Here is a 20919-nt window from a genome sequence, read left to right as displayed (position 1 = left end):
AAATTGGGGGATCCCTGCTAGTTTCTCGAGCATCACTTGAGGACAAGCAATGAAGTAAGTTTGGGGTTGTGATCGGTCACGATTCTCACTATGTCTTTGTCACTTTCCTGATGATAATCCAGGTATTCTGCACTGTTTAATGTCATAGTATAGTCTTTTTAATCTGTTTAAGCAAGTTTGTTTGTTTTTGCAAGTTTTATCCGTTTGTTAGTTTTCGAGTTTATTTTCCCATTTTATGCGTTGGTTTGGTTGTTCAATGGTACTTCAGATCTAGGAAATTCGTTACGCGAACCTGTGCAAGGAGTGTCGGACGTAAAGAGCAAAAGAAAGAAGAAAAGAGAAGATCAGCAGTGCAACACGGGCGCCCGTGTTGAGGAACACGACCCGTGTTGCTGGGCAGTCAAGAAAAGAAGAAGTGGAGAAAGCAGTGGTGCAACACGGGCACCCGTGTTGCTTAACACGACCCGTGTTGCTGTTACTGAGCGCAAGTTGTTTCTTTGATGGATCCAGAGGACCAACACGGGCACCCGTGTTGCCCAACACGACCCGTGTTGGCTGGTTACGCAGATTTTCATGTTTTTATGATTTTCACTCAAAAAGTGATCCAGAAGGGCGTTTTGGACTTTACGACTTAAAAAGAAGGGTTTGCAATATATAGTGAGGAATTGAGAAGAGAAGGGTATCTTGACACAACCAAAGGAATTGAATCTGAAGCAGAGCAACGTATGAGATTATTGGAGAAGAGAGATCATTCATGAGCAAGAGCAATTGAAGATCACAAATTCCCCGATTATCTGTAATGTTTAACTTTGATATTTTTGAATTTCTTTTGAACAATATGAGTAGCTAAACCCCCCAATGCTAGGGGGGTGTCCCTGATTTGGTTTGTAATGACTTTTGATATTCTGATCTGATCAACTTCATGTTTATGTTATTCAATTCAATTTTATACTGTTCTTAATGCCTTCTTTATCGGACCAATAAAGATTGTTCTGTGATTAACAAGTTGCTGGCTCGCATTTGTTAAGGTTTGTATTAAATTGAACCATAGTAGATATCACCTAGGACTAGGGATACCCTATGGTCACTATGAATTCTTGATGGAAAACAAGCTTGGTTTTATCTGTTCTCTCTAAGGATTTAGGTTTGTAGATGAAAAACCAAAGGTTTGCCCAATAAGGATTTAGGGGCAAACACTCTAAAGAGGTAGTAATTGAATACCATGAACTTGTTGAAAAGATCTCAAATAAGGATTCAGAGTTATTACAGAGCAAATTATACACCTTGCCTTGGCATTCACTCATATTAGTGAAAAAGCTTAAATTTACTTTCCGCTATTTTTATTTTAAATTTAGAACTTATAAATCAATCCAAAACACCAGTTGCCTTTTTGTTTAATTGAATAATTATAAAACTTATATTCTAACGCAGTCCTCGTGATCGATACTTGGTTTTCAACCTTTTATTACTACTTCGTAAAAATAGTACACTTGCTATTTTTCCGATCAGATTTCCCAAGCATCCTTGGCCATAGTATAGGTGTTGATCAACCTGAAAAACATTCTTTTCTACTCCGTTGAATATAGCATTTAGAGCCTTGAAGTTCCTAAGAGCAAATTTATCATCCTCATCAGACCAACCTTCTTCAGGTCTTCTTTGTCTTTATTAACAGGGTGCTTCCGTCCTTTTAAAACAGCCTTCCATACTTTGTTGTCCATATATTTCAGAAAAGCAACCATTCTGACTTTCCACCAGTCATAATTAGATCCATCCAACAGAGGTGGTCTGTTGTTGTATCCTCTTTCTTTATCTATAGTACCCAAAAATATTCTCCCTAGAGCTCACCCAATTAATAAAACAACGTGTCTGCTCTGATGCCAATTAAAATTCTAGCACTCACATATCAAATGTCAAGACAGATATCCTAACAACACACAGTAAAGATAGATGTTATAACATCTGCTGACTTACAACATAATTATCAAACTAAAAACTAAATGCAGAAAGCTAAATAACACAGTAATTGTTAACCCAGTTCAGTGCAACAACACCTAATTTAGGCGCTACCAAGCTAGGAAGGAAATCTACTATTAGTAGTACTAGTTCGAAGCCTCAACAGTCCTAGTTTACAATTTCTCTCCTAATCCCTATCCGGTGCAACTTCTACCTAGAATTCAACATCTAGATATAAGAAATCGACATCTCACTTCCAATCACCATAGTGATAAAACAATCACACACTCTGTGACCAAGGAACCCAAATAGAAAGATTATACTTTCAAATAAACAATACTTAGTCAAGAACCTTAACTAAGAATAATACTTGATCTTACTTAAAAACTTTGATCAAGAACAACACTCAAAACTCTTGCTTAAAAGCTTCAAGAGTGAGAACACACGTCCACCTCAATGTATCAGAAGATACCTGAGTGACACAAAAGAAAGAACACATGAAGAACTTGAAAGACTCCCAAAACAACAATCCTTATTGCATCCACAGTTTCCCTTATGTGAATGCTTGCAAAACTAGGTTTCCCAAGTTCTTATATACAAACTTTTGCAGTATAGGATTGGACTTTGAAATAAATCCAACCTTACTCCTTTCTGAAACAGCTGCAAGATCTTTTCACAAAATAGGAACAAATCAAATCAAATCAAATTTTAGTTTTCTAAAAGACACCAAGGTATCAAACTTATAATTCTTTACAGCATATTCGTATAAAAAAATCTACCATTGGATTGAAAGTTATTATCATATAGATCATGTCTATAAAATTTAACATCAATAAAAAATTATTTGACATGTCAATGAGATGCATAAAAATTAATGCCTTATAAAAATTCACCAAAACGATTAATTTTGATATTAATCTTTAACATATCAAATAATTTTTTACTGATGTTAAATTTTATTAAATTTTACCAAATGCCATATATATATATATATATATATATATATATATATATATATATATATATATATATATATATATATATATATATATATGTATATATATATCTACATATCTATATGTATATATCTATATGTGTATATATATATATATATATATATATACATATATATATATATATATATGTATATATATATATATATATATATATATATATGTATGTATATGTATATATACATATGTATATGTATATATACATATGTATATACATATACATACATATATATATATATATATATATATATATATATATACATATATATATATATATATATATATATACACACACAGATATATATATATATATATATATATATATATATATATATATGTGTGTGTGTGTGTGTGTGTGTGTGTGTGTGTGTGTGTGTGTGTGTGTGTGTGTGTGTGTGTGTGTGTGTGTGTGTGTGTGTGTGTGTGTGTGTGTGTGTGTGTGTGTGTGTGTGTGTGTGTGTGTGTGTGTGTGTGGCATTTAGTAAGGTGGAAATTGTTGAATATAAATCTTAGACGACATTTTTTTTTTGTCCAAGAAAAGTCTGCTATTATTTTTTATCAGGATGAAAATTAATAAAGAGAAAAAAGATAAAAAAAGGAGCGTGGGGACTATACCAAAAACCTATAAATGGCTAGAAAGCCTAAAGAAAGGCAAATCAAGTCTGTTCTTTATAAAATCTGCTCTAAAAAATAAGGGCATCAAATCAAAATAGATAGAGCCTGTAATATTAAGACCAATGTTAGCAAGGGAGTCTTCACAAGTATTTCCTTCTCTATAAATGTGAAAGACAACAAAAGATAGTTTGGAAGTTATATTAACACAATTAAACCATTTGGTGCAAATATGTCAATGAACCATATAAGAAGGATTGAAAGCCTTAACAACCACAATGGAATCTGATTCCAACCAAAGATGATTCTAATCATTCTTATTGGCGAACTCAATGGCTGACATAGCTACCGAGAGTTGGGAAATTAAAGAGTTCGAGACACCTAGAAAATGAGAGAAAGCTCCAATGAAACTACATTTATGATCTTTGCAAATACCTCCTCAAGCCGAGGTCCCTAAGTTATATAAAGATGCTCTATCACAATTAACTTTAATCGAACTTCAAGGAGGAGGTTTCCAAATCACCTTCACAATTTTAGGGGAGTTAGGCAGCCGAATTTTAATCTTAAAATTCTTAAGAATAGCAAAATTGGAAATGGAAAGATGTGACACAGCTTTAGAACAATGGCTCAAAACGGAATAAATAATAACTCTTAAGTTAATGGAGGAAGAAACTTGGATAGATTTGTCCTTGAATATGAAAATATTTCTTGTGATTCAAACCATATTAAATAGATGAATAAAAGCCCCATGCACCACAGTAGCACACTGGTCAAACCAAGGTTTTACGATAGGTGCTCCAAACATCATCCCAATTGAGAATTCGAGAGTGGCTATTCAGAGTAAAAGATAACCAAGACCAAAACTTAGAAGCATAACTACAATAAAAAAAGATGAAGGGAAGTTTATTCAAAGTTATTATAGAGACAACAAGTAGACGCAAAGGAACCCCTCCTTTTTGTAAGCTCATCATTCAGAATCTTATTCAAGATTTACCGTCACAATATAAAAGATTTTGAAGGAGGAAATAATTTAGACCAAACGAGATTGTTTCAGCTAATAGGGGTCCTTGACCTCTTTTAAACTTATAATAAAGAGTAAGAGGAAGATCACCTGTCGGAGAGAGGTTCCAAGTGAGATTGTTCAGACGGCAATCAAAAGGGATGATGTATTTGCAAATATGGGTTTTGACAGAATCTAGAATCGAAGGGTTGAGAGCGGCCAAGCTCCAATGCTTCTCAAAATGATGTTGCTAACAGAAAAGTCGTCGATCTCATTAGGGTGATCCAGCATGAGAATCAAAAGGGGAGTCGTACCCACATCGCTCCGTAAGTTGATGTTACTTCCGTTTCCAAGAATTTAAGAGGAATTCTCTCTAACAGTGTTATACTTTAGCTTGATACTAGACCAAATCAAGGATAAATTATGATGCTTGATAACACCAAAATTATGCATGATACGACTTTAGAAAAGAGTTAACAAGGTTCCTCAGAGTTTAAAACATCCCAACAAAGCTTCAAGTTGGTGGCTTCATTAAGACTCACTAAAGAACAAAGCCCAAACCTACTTCCAAATAAGGCTTGTAAATGTTCTTCCAAACTATCGTAACCAGTTTACTTTTATAGATATCATCGGTCTAGATGAAATATCTAGAAGCATGCTCTAAATCTCTAAGGATGGAAATCGACCAAGCATATACAACAAGCGTGTGAATAAGCATGCCATAAAGACAAGATTAGACCAATTCAACCATGCTGGCAAAAGAAAGTAGAGAGCCTTTCCAAGAAGCAAACTTACATTTATAAAAACTTGTCGGCAATAGGTCGGAGATATTTAGATTTCGGAGAACCCTTGAAAATGGGCACCCCTAGATAGGTAAAAGGAGAAACACCTTTTCTAAAACTTGTAAGAGTGGATAAAATGTTAAGTATGGAAGAAGACATTGCCCCGGAGTGAATGGTGGATTTATCAGTACTAATGATTTGACCAGAAGTCAAAGAATAAGAGGTGAAGGTGGAGATAAGAGCTTTAATGTTTGAGGTCTAACCTTTATAGAAGATAAATATGTAGTATGTGTGGAAAGAGTGAGAAAGGACTTTGATGTTCCTAGGGCCAGAAATCAAATCCAAAGAACCGATAGAAACCAATCGAGAAATACTTCTGGTGAGCACGTCTTCCGCTAAACAGAAAAGCAAGGGGGAGAGAGGGTCACCTTAACGGAAACCTCTCAAACACTTAAAAAAATCATGAAGGGCACCATTGATGGATATGGAGAGGTTAATCGATTGGAGGATGTTATTAATCTAAAGACAGAAAGTGGAGTTGAAACCAAATTATGAAGGACCTTAAGAAGGAAAGGCCAACTCAGAGTATCAAACACCTTGGTTATGTCCACCTTTAAAGTAACATTACCACACAAACCTTTGGAATTAAGAAGATTTATCGCTTCCGAAACAAGACAAATACAATCTTTAATGTTTCTATCCTTAATGAAACCCCTTTGCTCAATGGAAACGAGACTCGACATGATTGCAGCTAATATGTCTACAATGATTTTGGTGATAACTTTAAATTTAAAGTTAGATAAAGTAATAGGCTGATAGTGCTTCAGCAAATCTGCATAGTTACTTTTAGGGATGAGAACAATGGTGCTAGAGTTGAAATTTGGAAGAATCTAGCCAGAAGAAAAGAACTGAATCACCTCCTTACAAACGTCTAACTTGATAACATCCCAATAAGTTTGTAAGAAAGAGGCTCTAAATCTGTCAGGACCCGGGGCACTGTCTTTGTTTAGAGAAAACACAACCGCATAAATTTCTTCAACCGATGGGAGGATCGCAAGGAAAGTGTTCAGGTTATCATCCACTAGCCAAGAATGGTCTCCTCCAAAATTGAAAAGTCCAACAAAACAGAAGAGTTCGTGGAAAAAAGACTTTGAAAATAATCAATTGTATGGGCAACTATAAGGTTAGGATCATTCAGGGTATCGTTTTCGTTCTTGATTATGGTGATAGGTTTGAATCTATTTTTGATCTTGGAGATTCTATGAAAAAAAGTTGTATTGTGATCCCCTTCTAAATGCCACTTAATTAAGGATTTCTCTCTCCAAAAACAATCCTCAATATCCAGAGCCTTAGACAAATCAGATTGAGGTTGAAGCTCCCTAGACCTAAGGTCGGAATCATCTCTTAAACTTTGAAGAAGGTCTTAAATATGGAAAAGATTGGACGTTGCTATTTTGACATTGGAGGAAACATTTTTAAAGCTGTTGTAGTTCCAATCTCTAAGACTGCCTTTAAGAATTTGAAGTTTTTGGGTCAAGATAAACATAGGACAGCCAATGATATTCTTCAATAAGAGGTCTACACCCCTCATGTAAGGGTCGCGCCTTGAGAAATTTAAATTGGGAAACTACTTTGTGGTTGTTAATTTGAAAATCCAAGAGGATGGGAAAATAATCAGACTTGAGCTTGGTAAGGGTTGAGACCGAAGTAATGGCACAAGAATCCAACCAAAGTTAACTACAAATACATCTATCTAGTCGTCTCTTAATAAAGAAAGGATTTGATCTTTTGTTTGACCAAGTAAATTTTGAGCCTTTGGTAGGAAGATGAATTAGGTTATTAGCATCTGTCCAGTTTTTGAAATCTAACTTGAGTCTTTCGCAGGGGAGTTACTACCAAGGGCGGATCTACAGTCCAGCGAGCCCGGGCATGCGCCCGGACTCAACCCCTTCTTTCGTTGTATACTCCCTATCTAATAGTCAATTTTTAGACAATACCAGAGACAAAATTAGTAAAAAAAGAGTGTGGAATTTTTGGACAAAATCAAGGACAACATTTTTAGACAAAATGAAGGACAAAATTAGTAGAAACAGAGTGTAAATTTTTTGCCCAGGCTCCATAAAATTTCTGACTCTGCCACTGGTTACTACCTCTATGCTCGTGAGTGTTGAGGATAATGTAAAATCTCCTAAGAACGACCAGGGCATATGATGAGAGGCTTGTAAATCAATAAGATCAGTCCAAAGCTCTTTACGCTTAAATTGATTAGTAGAAGCATAAACAATAGCAAAAGCCAACAGAAAATTACCAACATTGAAAGAAAAAACAACCATTTAGTCAGAAGAAGCAAGAATGATTGGATTGAAGCCATTTCCAAAAACACCAAAGAGAGCATTGGGGTTTGTTGGTAAAGGCAAAAGGTTCAAAATCTAATCTAGAGAACCAATTGGCAAGGGAAGTTGGCAAAGCTTATTTTAGGCTCAGCTATGAAAATGAAGTTAGGCTTGTTTGACCCTACATTTCCAAAATTCCATAGTCCTTTAAATCAGATATTGTGAATTGCAATCAATTTAAAACCCTACAACAAACAAATTTTGGATCCACTAAGTGATGAGCTACTTGCACACAGAACTTTTTCTATGAATCCAATATGAAAACACCAATTAATTCCCATGAAATACACCTCAGTCATAAATTTATTATAAACATCACATAAACACAAAAGTATGAACTTTACAAAGTGTACATTTTTCTCTCTCCAAGAGATAATGACAAGGTTCATGATCCTACCAATCTTACACCAACAACAATAAACACAACATTTGAATTTGAATACCATCACAACATTGAATGAAATCTCTTCAAAAGAATCTAGCTTTTCTGTCCCAACTTCTTTACTATATTAGCCATGTATCTACCTTGATACTCAGCAAGTGCAAGCTCAGCTTCAGTTGCTTGTCTTGAACCATCTCCAGCAAAAACTCCAGCACCATATGGAGATCCTCCTCTAATTGAATCCATTTCAAACATTCCAGCACCAAAAGTATAACCAATTGGAACATACAGCATTCCATGATGAACTAGTTGTGTTATTGCTGTCCAGCTACAATACAATAGTACTAACATAAATCAATCATATTACTAATACTAAATCCTAGGTCAACTAGCCGAAGTCGATATTGTTAGGTTGAATCTGATCATCAGGGTTCGAATCCTGATATTCACAATTGTGTATGTGAGATTTTAATGATTATTACCGCTTCGTCTATAGAAAAAAAACACAATAATATCAATTTATTTCTACCACATATTAATCCATTGGCTTGTCTAGATATTTTGCTCCAAAATAAGATCTCTATATTCCAAAAAAGTTCTTGAATCATACCCCACCCCCAAATTATACTGGTTTGCACAAAACCAAAAGCACATGTGGTATTGTACAAAATTTTGTCCCCTCATTTTCATGGACTATTATTGTTTCTAATAGAATAAGAACAATTTCCAACAAAAAGAACATTTTGCAACAAGTTTTAAGCAATCAAATTAAGGTTAAAAAATTTGAATCCCTCCAAATTAGAACAAAATTTATACAATACGAAACTTAGAAGAATGTGTATTTTATATCAGAATAACTACTAAAAATTCACAGAACTGTAAAGTTCAAGTTTTAAACTCTAGAAATGACGTTCAGCCTAATAATATCGATTTTTTTTATTTTTCATAAAGAAAATAAAAGTTCATAGAAAAACTTACGCTGTGGTTTCTTGGCCACCACCCTGAGTACCAGTACTAACAAAAAACCCAGCAGGCAAACCAGCAAGCTTCTGTTCCCTCCACAACTGCCCAGTCGAATCGAAAAACGCCTTCATCTGCGCCGCCATACTCCCATACCTCGTCGGAAACCCGAACAACAACCCATCAGCCTCCACCAAATTCTCAGCAGATATCAAAGGAACCCCATCACCAACCTTCTCAGGTGCTTTCATCAGTTCCAACACATCCTTAGGAAGTGTCTCCACCACACGGTACAAAACACCTTCAACACCATCAACAGAATCAACCCCTTTCTTCAACGATCTTGCCAATGATTCAACATGACCATACATTGAGTAAAAAACAATATAAACTTTCAGCTTCTTCGCTCCTTCTGATGTTGTTGCTACATCTATGGCTCTACTTGTTGTTTCGGTTTTTGGAACCTCACTTTCAACAACACTGAGTGGTTCATTCTCTTCTGCATCGTTAACTAGTATTTTTTTCTTGCTTGGTATGCAACCACTTCCTTTCCCCATATTGTTGAAATCTTGAAACTAACTCAATTGGTCAAAAGAAATTTTGGTGAGAATAAGATAGTTTTTCTAAATGATGTAAAAAGTGAAGTAATAATTAGTTCTTCATGTCTTGTCTTTCTTGCTAAACAAGATATTATGATGGAAATTGGTAGAAGAATGAAAGAGATTGATTAATGTTGGTTTTATGAAGGTTAATTTAATTTGGATTATGTGATATGATAATAATAAAAAAAAGGAAAAAAGACAGAGAGGTGGGTGGGTGGAATATAATGAAACATGAATGAGGTTGGATTAGACTTCACTTATATGAGCTGTTTTAATAATTTTTAATAATTAAGATAAAATTAGTTAGAAAATGGTTATTAGCTGGCATGATATCTTGTGATTTAAAAAGACAACTTCATGTTATTAATTTATTTGGGATTGAAAGTCTATATATAGCACAATGTGGTGTGAGCATCTTTTAAGGATATTATTATTAGTTATAAATTATAAGTTATTTGTAAGGTTTAATTTAATTCACAATACCATAAATAAGTTGGACATTTTTTCATGGTTATTTGAGTTTGAATTTATAAGGGGTTGGCTTATCCGAAAAATTGAGAGTTTAATTTTTATTGGTGATGTGAAAATCTCTTTAATAAATAATTTATAATATATATTAATGTTATTTGAGTGTTGAATTCTACATTAATTCTTATATGAAGTCCGATAAACTTTTAATTATTATTTTATTTTAAAATTAAAGAAAATAATAATAATATAATATGGGTGTGTGGACTGATTAGATGTTAGGTGATGCCCTTCATATAACATTACTAGATTAAAATTTCCCTTTCTTTGACAGCTTCAAACTACTATTATATTATATATCTTAACAAGTATTAATTTCTTTGAAACGATTATGTAGCTTAATTTATTCAAATACATCTTGATATTTTTCAATTTAAACTAGTAACAAACCGTGATTTCGCACGGATTCTGATATGGGACGCGCATTTGTTTTAAATGTATATTTTTTATTAAAAAAATATTTGATACCTGTGAAAAAATAATAATTGAATGTATAGAAAAATGTCCGGTACCCGTGAAAAAATAATAATTGAATATATAGAAAAATGTCTGGTACCTGTGAAAAAAATAATAATTGAATGCAAAAAAAATTTCGGTACCTGTGAAAAAATAATAATTGAATGTTTAGAAAAATGTCTGGTACCCGTAAAAATAATAATAATTGAATGTATAAAAAAATGTCTGATACCCGTGAAAAAATAATAATTGAATGTATAGAAAAATGTCCGGTACCCGTGAAAAAAAATAATAATTGAATATTTAGAAAAATGTCTGGTACCTGTGAAAAAATAATAATTGAATATATAGAAAATGTTCGGCATCTGTGAAAAAGTAATAATTGAATGTTTAGAAAAATGTCTGATACTCGTGAAAAAATAATAATCTAAATATATGAATAAATATAGAAAAATGTCCGATACCCGTAAAAGATAATAATTAAATGTATAGAAAAATGTGTGGTATCCGTAAATTTCAAATAAATTGAATAACTGATGAGTCTTATCTGCTAATATTTTTTATGCTAATGTTTTTTAAAATCTAAAAATACAAAAAAAAATAAATTTAAAAATAAAAAAATTTTAGTTGGTTTATAAAAAAATAAATTATAGTTTTGTTCTTAACTTCTTAAATAAAAGATAAATAATTTAGGTTATTATACTTATGTTTTTTTTTTTAAAATGAAGAATTTTTCTTTAAAATATTATAGAAACTTAGTTAAATATGGAGATCCCAAAAATTAGCAAAATAAAAATTAGTTTTTATTTCTTAGATCTAAATACTAAAAAGTAGGTATAGTAGGGGAAGAAAAAGTAGCACTTTTCAAAAAATGATTTTTTTTAATCTAAAATAATAGCAGCATGCATTATAAGATTGGAAGAGTCGGAAAAGAACTGAAGCTGATAGTAGAATAGCTCATGTGGCAGCACAAATTAGAAGCAGGGTCAATTACGTATTTTTCAGACCAACTTATTTTCTTATATTGTAGATATTTACAACAACTTGATTTTTTTTACGTTTTGTAATAACAAGTTAGTATTTTACGTGTATAAATGTTTATATAGTTAGTCTTTTAAATTTCTATTTTATTAATGATATCTTTTATATATATATATATATATATATATATATATATATATATATATATATATATATATATATATATATATATATATATATATATATATATCATATGAAAATGCTTTTTTTATGTGAGAATGTGAAAATAAATCTGAACCATTGGATTTTAAATTAAATGGTGGAGATTATGGATGAATCTTTTTTTCTTTCTCCTACATCATTGATTTCAAAATATAGGAGAGAGAAAAAAAGATTTGCTCATAATCTCCACCATTTATTTTAAAATCCAATTGTTCAGATTCATTCTCACATTCTTAAATAAATATGGCATTCTCATATGATATGCCATATATATATATATATATATATATATATATATATATATATATATATATATATATATATATATATATATATATATATATATATATATATATATATATATATATATATATATATATATATATATATATGGAGCATATCAAGTGAGAGCATTTTACAATGAGAGACGAGAGGAATAAATATCAACCATTGGGTTCATCAAGAGAGAGAGAATGTTAATACATTAATGTGGCTATTAATTTCTCTCTCTTGATGAATTCAATTGTTGATATGCGTTCCTCTCATCTCTCATTATAAAAGGCTCTCACTTGATCTATATATATATATATATATATATATATATATATATATATATATAGGGGTGGCAAAACGGGCCGCCCGCCCCGCCCGCTGCCCGCCCCGCCTTATGGCCGCCAAAAAACGAGCGGGGCGGGCATGCCCGCCAAGTAAAATGGACATCAAAATCATGTCCGCCCCGCCAAGATGGCGGGTTGGCGGGCTTACCCGCCTATTTTTATTATATTTTTTTAATAGATTAATATGTTTTTTTTACCTTTTAATTAAACTTTTCACTTATTTTTTAAAACAATTTTTTATAAAAGTAATTTTTTAACAAATTTACTCTAAAAAATATTACATATATTTATAAATAAATGTATAAAATAAACCATCAAGAATTGCAATTACTAGAATTAACTAAAAAAAGAGTGAGTTTTGGAGGAGGAGCGGGTTTTGGCGAACGGCGAGCTTTGGCGGGCGGCGGATTTTGGCGGGGCGGGCTTTGGCGAGCGGCGAGCCTAAAATCCCAACCCAACCCGCCAATTTTTGGCAGGTGCGCGGGCGGTCCGGCGGGCCCCTGCCCATTTTGCCACCCCTATATATATATATATATATATATATATATATATATATATATATATATATATATATATATATATATATATATATATATATATATATATATATATATATATATATATATATATATAAAGTCAATGTTAGTAAGCAATTATTGGTAAGTTACACCTAACACGTCCATCCGGTGGTAGGAATGATTCCTGGTACATATACAAATGAACAAAACTTCTTGCAATTTTGTGTGTGTAGATAATGCAAATTTAATTATCAAGTCAACTAAGACTTCATTTTTCATACTTTTTGGGTCACCACTGACGTTAACAATTATCCTAGTAACAAATGTGGAAGATTATTTGCATGTTGAATTTATCCCATTAGACTAGTCTAATGCAAATCTGTTACTCAATACATTTCAAAGGAATCTTCTTAAAAAAATAGATTATCAAAAGAAAAATATATCTAAATAAGTTAATTTCATTGTAATATTACTTATTTTATTTCAACTCTCTTTTTCGGGTCAAACATTCAACTCTCCTCAAATTACGATTGTGAACATCAAAATTCTGTATTACTTTTTTTTTTATTGCATATAATTTTAATGTTTGATTAGATTTCTTCAACTCACTCTCACAAACCCTCTCAAAAACAAAACCCATTTTCACAAAATTTAACATTTAACACAATCAGAAATTCATATTTACTCTATCAACTTCATTTTCATTCTAAATCATGGATTTTAAAACTCTATATCTCTTCATACTCTTCTCATTGTTTCTTTTTGTACCCTTGTCTAAAACAGCATTCCGAAAAAACTTTTGAAATGATTCTTTTACAGTGTGTTTGGATGTGGTAATTGGAAATTTCGATGGAATTTAAAATTTAAAACAATTCAAATGATTTAATTGAAATCCATTCATTTTTAAATTATTTTGTTTAGATGGAGTATTAAGATAATTCATTGTTAGATTTTTGAGATCATTTTTTATAAAATTTAAATTTTTAGACCAAATTAAAAAATTGAAAAGTAGGGACCAATTTGCAAATTTAAAAAATTTGAAGGATCAAATTGTAAATTTCAAAAATTATTAAGGATCAATTTGCAATTTTTTGGGGTCAATTTTGTAATTTTTGAAAATATGAGGACCAATTTGCAAAATTTGAAGAAATAATAGTAACAAATACATTCTATGAAGTATGAGAGGAATTTCAAATTTTTTTGTTTTTGGTGTCATTTCAAAATGATTAAATTTAATTTAGATAAAATATTCCTAAATTTCTAATATTTTAACAATTCTTCAATTTTATATCCAAACAATAAATTTCGTGTAAATTATTTTAAATTTCCTCAAAACATTACCTTACCTCATTAAAATACTTCATATAAACACACTCTTACACTCTTAGTACATATGAAAACCAATTTTATAAGGGTCTTCGGTAGTGTAAAAAATTCACTAGGTGTGTGTTGAAAATTTTGATGAGTGTTGTTTGGCCTGTAGTTGAAATACTTGATGTTGTTAAATTGTGTGTTGAGGAACCTGGTGTACCTAAATCAAATGTTGTTAACAGGATGTTGTCAATTTATTTGTCGAGGAAACACATGTTAAAAAATATGTTGGGATTAGAAATAATTCATTTTACAAGATTATTGGATTGGATTCGCAGTGAAATTTTTGAGGTAGGTTTTATCATAATGATTGGAGGTGTGATTTTGGTTCTAATAGAAGAAAATAATTTAATATATTAATTTTTTTTCAATAAATAATGATATTAATTTCAAAAAAGGTTCAAGGAATAAATAAACCGCAAGTAGCCTACCGAACGTTACCTCTATATACATATTAGAGGTAAAATGTTTCAAAAATAAAAATTACAAGGTACAGAAAAAACATTAACTAGTCGAAATCACTTCCAAGAGGCTAGTACAATGGCACTGATACATTCATCAAAGTTGAAGATGTTTCCGCTAAACATAATCGCGTTCCTCGTCACCCAAATATTTCAAACAACCACTAGCCAAATAACCCTTACAGTTAATCTTTTGTCTAAAACCTTAAGGTGGGGTGTAAAAAGAAGCAAATAGAAATTTAGAACAAGATAACACTAAATCAAGAAAATGTGAATTTATATTCTGGTTAGGTTATATGAATACTAGTGTATAAATATTTGGGAATTTCTCATTTCACCTCTATACCTTCTCAGGCATCTCTGGTGCAATTATTTTTTTACCCCCAGAATTCAGAGATGCATCTTCGAAAGCATCACATTTCGTTTTTTTAAAGGTGTTTTTCGGAGATGCATCTCTGAATTCATTTTTTTTCAAAATCAGAGGTGTTTCGGATATGCATCTTCGAATAAACTTTTTTTTTTTTAATTTTGGATATGAATGGGTGTGATTGCACCGACAGTTTTATGTGGCCCATAATGAATTCTCAACACTATAAATAGGGGCCATATATATGTTGTTGAGAAAACATAAGATTTTCAAAATGCCTCTTTATAATTTTTTTGGCGGATGTTGTAGTGTACTTCACTGAAAAGAAAGATCCCGTGAAGTTTCACATTCCGAATGGATGTTGGAACTTGAGGCATTGACATCCTGGTTGAATAAAAAATTGCCTGAAATTGATATCAGAGTGGTGAGTAAGATATCGTACTGTGGTGACTGGAGCATGGATGTTAATGGAAGGGTAAGTTACAACGTTGTTGAGTTGAAGTGTGATGCTGATATGAAGACCATGTGGAAATTATACCGCTATAAGATAACTAAGGGGTAGATCGAGTTTGAAGTGAACCTCACAAGATTTGTCGACGACGTCATGAAGATGCTTGAACGTCCATAATCATCTACTAGAGTCTAAGCTTTAATGTTTTAATGTTTTAAGAGATGTTTATTGCAATTATTCCAAAAATGTTATGCTTCCAAACTATATTATAATAAAAGTACGTTGGTGATAACAAGTCTTAGCCAAAATAATACAAAAGTTAACTTTGATCATTATCATTTTTTAAAAATTTTAATTTTTTTTTATCACCCTCGTCAGCGAATTTTTTCAAAACTATATAAAATTATTTAAAGAAAAATTCTAAAGAGTGCCCGAGGGGCACTTGTTAAGAGTTTAAAAAGGTAAGTAATACTTGTATTTAATGTTTTAGAAATGTAAATAACGGATTTTTTTAAAGAATAACAAAGTTTGTTTTATTGAAAATTACTTGTATTCAATGCATTAGAAATTGAAATAAATAATTCATATAAGGAATATCAAGTGAGAGTATTTTCAAATGAGAGATGAGAGGAAGAAATATCAACCATTGGATTCATCAAGAGAGAGAATATTAATACATTAATGAGGCTATTAATTTCTCTCTCTTGATTAATCCAATGGTTGATATTTCTTCCTCTCATCTCTCATTTAAAAATGCTCTCACTTGATATATATATATATATATATATATATATATATATATATGAATACAGTTAATAATACAGATAATACAATTGATACACAACCCATGGATTGGCCTAGTGGTTGAGGCTTGAGGCTTGAGAGTGTGCTCCTCTCAAGGTCTCAAGTTCGAATTTTATTGGGTGCAAACAATTCACGTGTTGGACCAGTCCATACAGAGTTAAGCTCTGGCTTTAAACGGGGCTCCCGCAAGTGGACGGTGAGATTAATCCCCTTGGATTAGTTGGTCGCAAGGCCGGATACCAAGATTTCATAACAAACAAAAAATACAATTGATACACATTGATTTTAATTTTTTTAAAAATAAATACTAGGTTATTGAAGGTGTGAAAAACACTAGAAAGGGGGGGTTTGAATAGGGTTTTTAAAACATAATGTATTTATGAAAACAATCTCCTTTCTTAAAACGATAAACTTTCTACTCATGATAATAACAAAAATATGCAAGAAGGAAAGAACACGGTATTTTTATATTGGTTCACTTGACAAATATCAAGCTAGTCCAGTCCACCCTTACGAGGTGATTTCGCCTCTTTCAATCGAGGACTTAATCCACTATAACCAAACTGATTACAATCGCACGGGCAACCGTCGGAGACTAACCTTGCACAAGCTACCGCGAGTGACTAACTACAATGCACGGGCAACAGCCGGTGACTACCAACCTTGCACAGGCAACCCCTGTGACTAACAACCTCTAAGACTCTCTAGTCCTAAACTTATCGAGACTACTAGCCTTCACTCGGTCTCTCAAGGAACAATCAAACAACCTTTTATCAGGGTTTGTTTACAATATAATGCTTCTACACAAGCTGGATGAAAACTTTTCTTTTCAAATATAAGACTAAAAGAAATATGAAGCTATTAGCAGTCTATACAGAGTGAATATGATCGTGAGCGTTCTTGATTCTTCTTTCTGTCTTCAAGCCTTTATATAGCCAATACAATATTATATCCGTTGGAGGACAGTTTTGGAACTTCCAGAAGTTTGACGGCTTGAACATATGGGTGACAAGTTAGTACCCAACGCCCGTCCTTTCTTGGTAGTGGAACGAAACATTCGTCTGTACCTTGTACCCCGTACTATATAGTAACGTTATCTTCTTTTCTTCTTGAACTTCAGAGGCTCACAACATGAGTTGAAAGAAAAGAGAATAAGCTTTGAATTCTTCAGAACTTCAAGTCTTCAGAGTCACATCTTCAGAGTCTTCAGCATTTGGTCTTCAGAATTCTTTGTCTTCAGAAACTTGAGTCTTCAGAGCTTTAAGTCTTCAGAGTCTTAAGAACCACGTCTTTGGAGTCTTTCAACACTTGGTCTTCGGAACTGGCTTCTTCGGACTTCGTAATAGAGTGATAACTTTAGATGCTTCTGCTTATGAAGTGGTTACTTACTACTGTTCATCAGAACTTGTGTAGCGCAGAAACATAACTTGATGGCTTCTAATGTTTTGGCCACTCCTTTTTATCATAATTATAACCTGTTTGTTAAGTACTCAAAAAAACAAACGTTAGTATAATAAAATTGTTCATACCCACATACACATTGTTATCATCAAAACTCAAAGACGTATTGCAGAACCAATCTTGTTCTAACAGTTATTTCAGTATTACATCTCCAAAATATCCCAAGACCAAAATATTAAGATATTTAAAAAATACATCTCCAAAGAATATTTTGGGATTGTCAGGGGTGATTTTCACCACCAGAAGATGTAATGAGAAATTCAATAAATTTTTTGATTCTTACTATTACTATTCTGTGTAAAGTACACAATTATATATATATATATATATATATATATATATATATATATATATATAAGTTAGAAGGTCGCCATATTGTAGGTTGCTTAAAAATTTAAGAGAATATATTTGTTTTACTTATTACAATGAGCATGATTCTTTTATAAAAATGTTCTCATGATTTTGAAAAGAAAGAGACTCGATAATGTGACTAATTAAACTAATTTATAATGTTTGTTAGTGAAAAATATGGGTGAGAATGGTCTAGAGGGAGGTGAATAAAATTTTCTCCTAAAATTGATTTAAAAATTTGTTTTCTTAAAATAAGAGAGTTAACAAAAATAGGGAAGTGGAATATGTGTTGGGTCGATATAACGGTTACACTATATTCATACGACACAATGAAATATGAAACAATGACAATTCTAGACAATCAATGAATCAATCAATATAAATTCAATTTGAACGAAGTGTCTAAATTGAATTTTATTAGTCAATGAACCACTATAATATTACAAGTTACGAACAGATTTAATCACTAGAAAGATGAATCAGATGACTTTATCTATTTCAGTCCTACACTTATACAAAATCGTTATAAGTAGATAAAACATAATAACATGTGTACATTTGTAAAAATAGTTTATGTTTGGGCGAGGTAAATGGCACAACTACCCCGGATACACTTAATCCAAGGATCTCAGCGTGATCTCCTGACCTAGCCACCCAAAAGGATCCCCATGGGATCGCCCGCAGCTAGGTCATATACCAATCCACCAAAACTTTAATGATCCTGTCGTGCTCTAGCCCGCCAAAGGACACCGCCCTTTGTAACACCCTTCTAAAACTCCCGCGGAATAACAGATAAAATTCAGAGTAAAAACATGAAAAGGGTATTACAACTCCAAAATATTAAAAACATTAAACCATGTCATGCATTAGGAGGAACATTAAAACATTTTATTCAGTAATCATGTTAACACAACGGAAATACTTAACAACTGAATAGCATAAACAATTGGTGTTCAACATCAAAATTCACCGATTCAAAACCAACAAAGCATTATTCCAACATAGAAAATTAATCCATCAAACAATTATAAAATAAACGTCCCCCAGTGTTACAAGATCAGAGCATGACACCGACACAACCGAACTAACGAAGTAACTCTACGAGTTATCCTCACCAAGCACAAGCCGCTACTCCTTAATCTGAAAAATATCAACACTAAAGGTGAGTCTCATTCACAATTAACAAATGTTATCAGCTTATAAACAATAAAACATCAACAATATATTATTCACCCAATCATAAAATATATTCAGATTATATCAACATTCATCAACTACAACAGTTACTCAATCACACCACATTATAACATTGGACGTTCTTCCATTCATGTTATAATGATTCATACAACCTAATGCAATGCAACTACATGCATGTGGTACAAATAACGGGATTCACCCATCTCACTGATCCACCATCATCAAGGATACGGCTACTGGCACTCACTAATTCCGCACAATGGGAATTAGCTAATGCTAAACAATATTATCTTAATCAATTCACCAATATAACACCACATAGTACATTCAACATTAACATCATTCATCAATCATGTACTATGTACATCACACCAACACAACAGCAATCGGTTAATTATATTACCACAATACCAATGCATAACACATCCATCGCATATGCATACGAATACAATTCACCACTATTAAAATACCGGTTTTTAAATAAAATTGAGCTACTGCTCTTTAAGTGATTTAATTATGTAGAAAATGAAATTATCTATTCGACACACAATACGACGCCCAAAACGGATCTACGGTTTTGAAAATTATAAGTTATAGAAATTAGATAAATTTTCCAAAATGCTACAGCGTAACTGGTTATAGAGGATAGCATAACCGGTTACGTCCACGTAAATACCAAAAATTTTAGAAAAACTCCCAGCGTAACCGATTACGGGGAATAGCATAACTGGTTACGAATGACGTAACCTTCTCGCTATTATTTTCCATACTCACGTAATCAGTTACGGCCTGAGCGTAACCAGTTACGAAAATGCAACACGCTCGATTTCTTCAGAAAACTTCAGTGTAACCAGTTACAGGCACAACTTAACCGGTTACAGCCCTGCTGTAACAGAAAATTCACCTTTTTGACAGCATTTCAGTCCTTCCACAGAATTCAACTCACACTAGTCCGATTTTAACATCATTACAGAGCAATTTTTAGGGATTTCACACCAATTATCAATGCAATAACTCTATTTCATATTTCCAATCATTCAGAAACATTCAATCCACATGAAATTTATGAATTTAAGCCCTAAATCTACAAACCCCAAACCTAACATATATTTCTATTGAATCAAATAGCATACAATTTCCATCCTATCATTTACAACCCGATAATAGATGGTAATCAGAAGAGTCCCCCCTTACCTTAGCCAATTTCTTGAGATCTTTCTTCCTTGTTGACTCTTCTCCTCCTCTGCTCTTTACGTGTTCAGCTTCTCCCAATTGCTCTTGTGTTTATATTTCTTCAAAACTCTTATTTTATGAAAAACATAGCATAACTTTAGTAAGGCCTCAATTTTACACCTCCCCTTTACTAACTACAACACTGACCCATTAACTCATTATTCCATAATTTTTCTTTTTTAATCCAATTTAAAATAACGAATT

General features: G+C 32.3%; 1 protein-coding gene across 1 annotated transcript; it reads right to left on the bottom strand.

The window, feature by feature from the left end:
- Positions 1-8027: 8027 nt before the first annotated feature.
- Positions 8028-9926, bottom strand: LOC131633590 (probable NAD(P)H dehydrogenase (quinone) FQR1-like 1). Its single transcript, XM_058904288.1, has 2 exons — positions 9114-9926; positions 8028-8463 (listed from the first exon to the last, which is right to left on the bottom strand). Exons 1-2 carry the CDS (start codon positions 9650-9652, stop codon positions 8232-8234), a joined length of 771 nt encoding a protein of 256 aa, XP_058760271.1. The 5' UTR covers positions 9653-9926; the 3' UTR covers positions 8028-8231.
- Between the last annotated feature and the right edge of the window lie 10993 nt (positions 9927-20919).

Source organism: Vicia villosa, unplaced genomic scaffold, assembly GCF_029867415.1.
Source record: "Vicia villosa cultivar HV-30 ecotype Madison, WI unplaced genomic scaffold, Vvil1.0 ctg.001143F_1_1_3, whole genome shotgun sequence".
Classification (NCBI taxonomy): Eukaryota; Viridiplantae; Streptophyta; class Magnoliopsida; order Fabales; family Fabaceae; genus Vicia; species Vicia villosa.
Note: the sequence above shows the minus strand (reverse complement) of the source record. Positions and strands in the feature narration are given on the sequence as shown.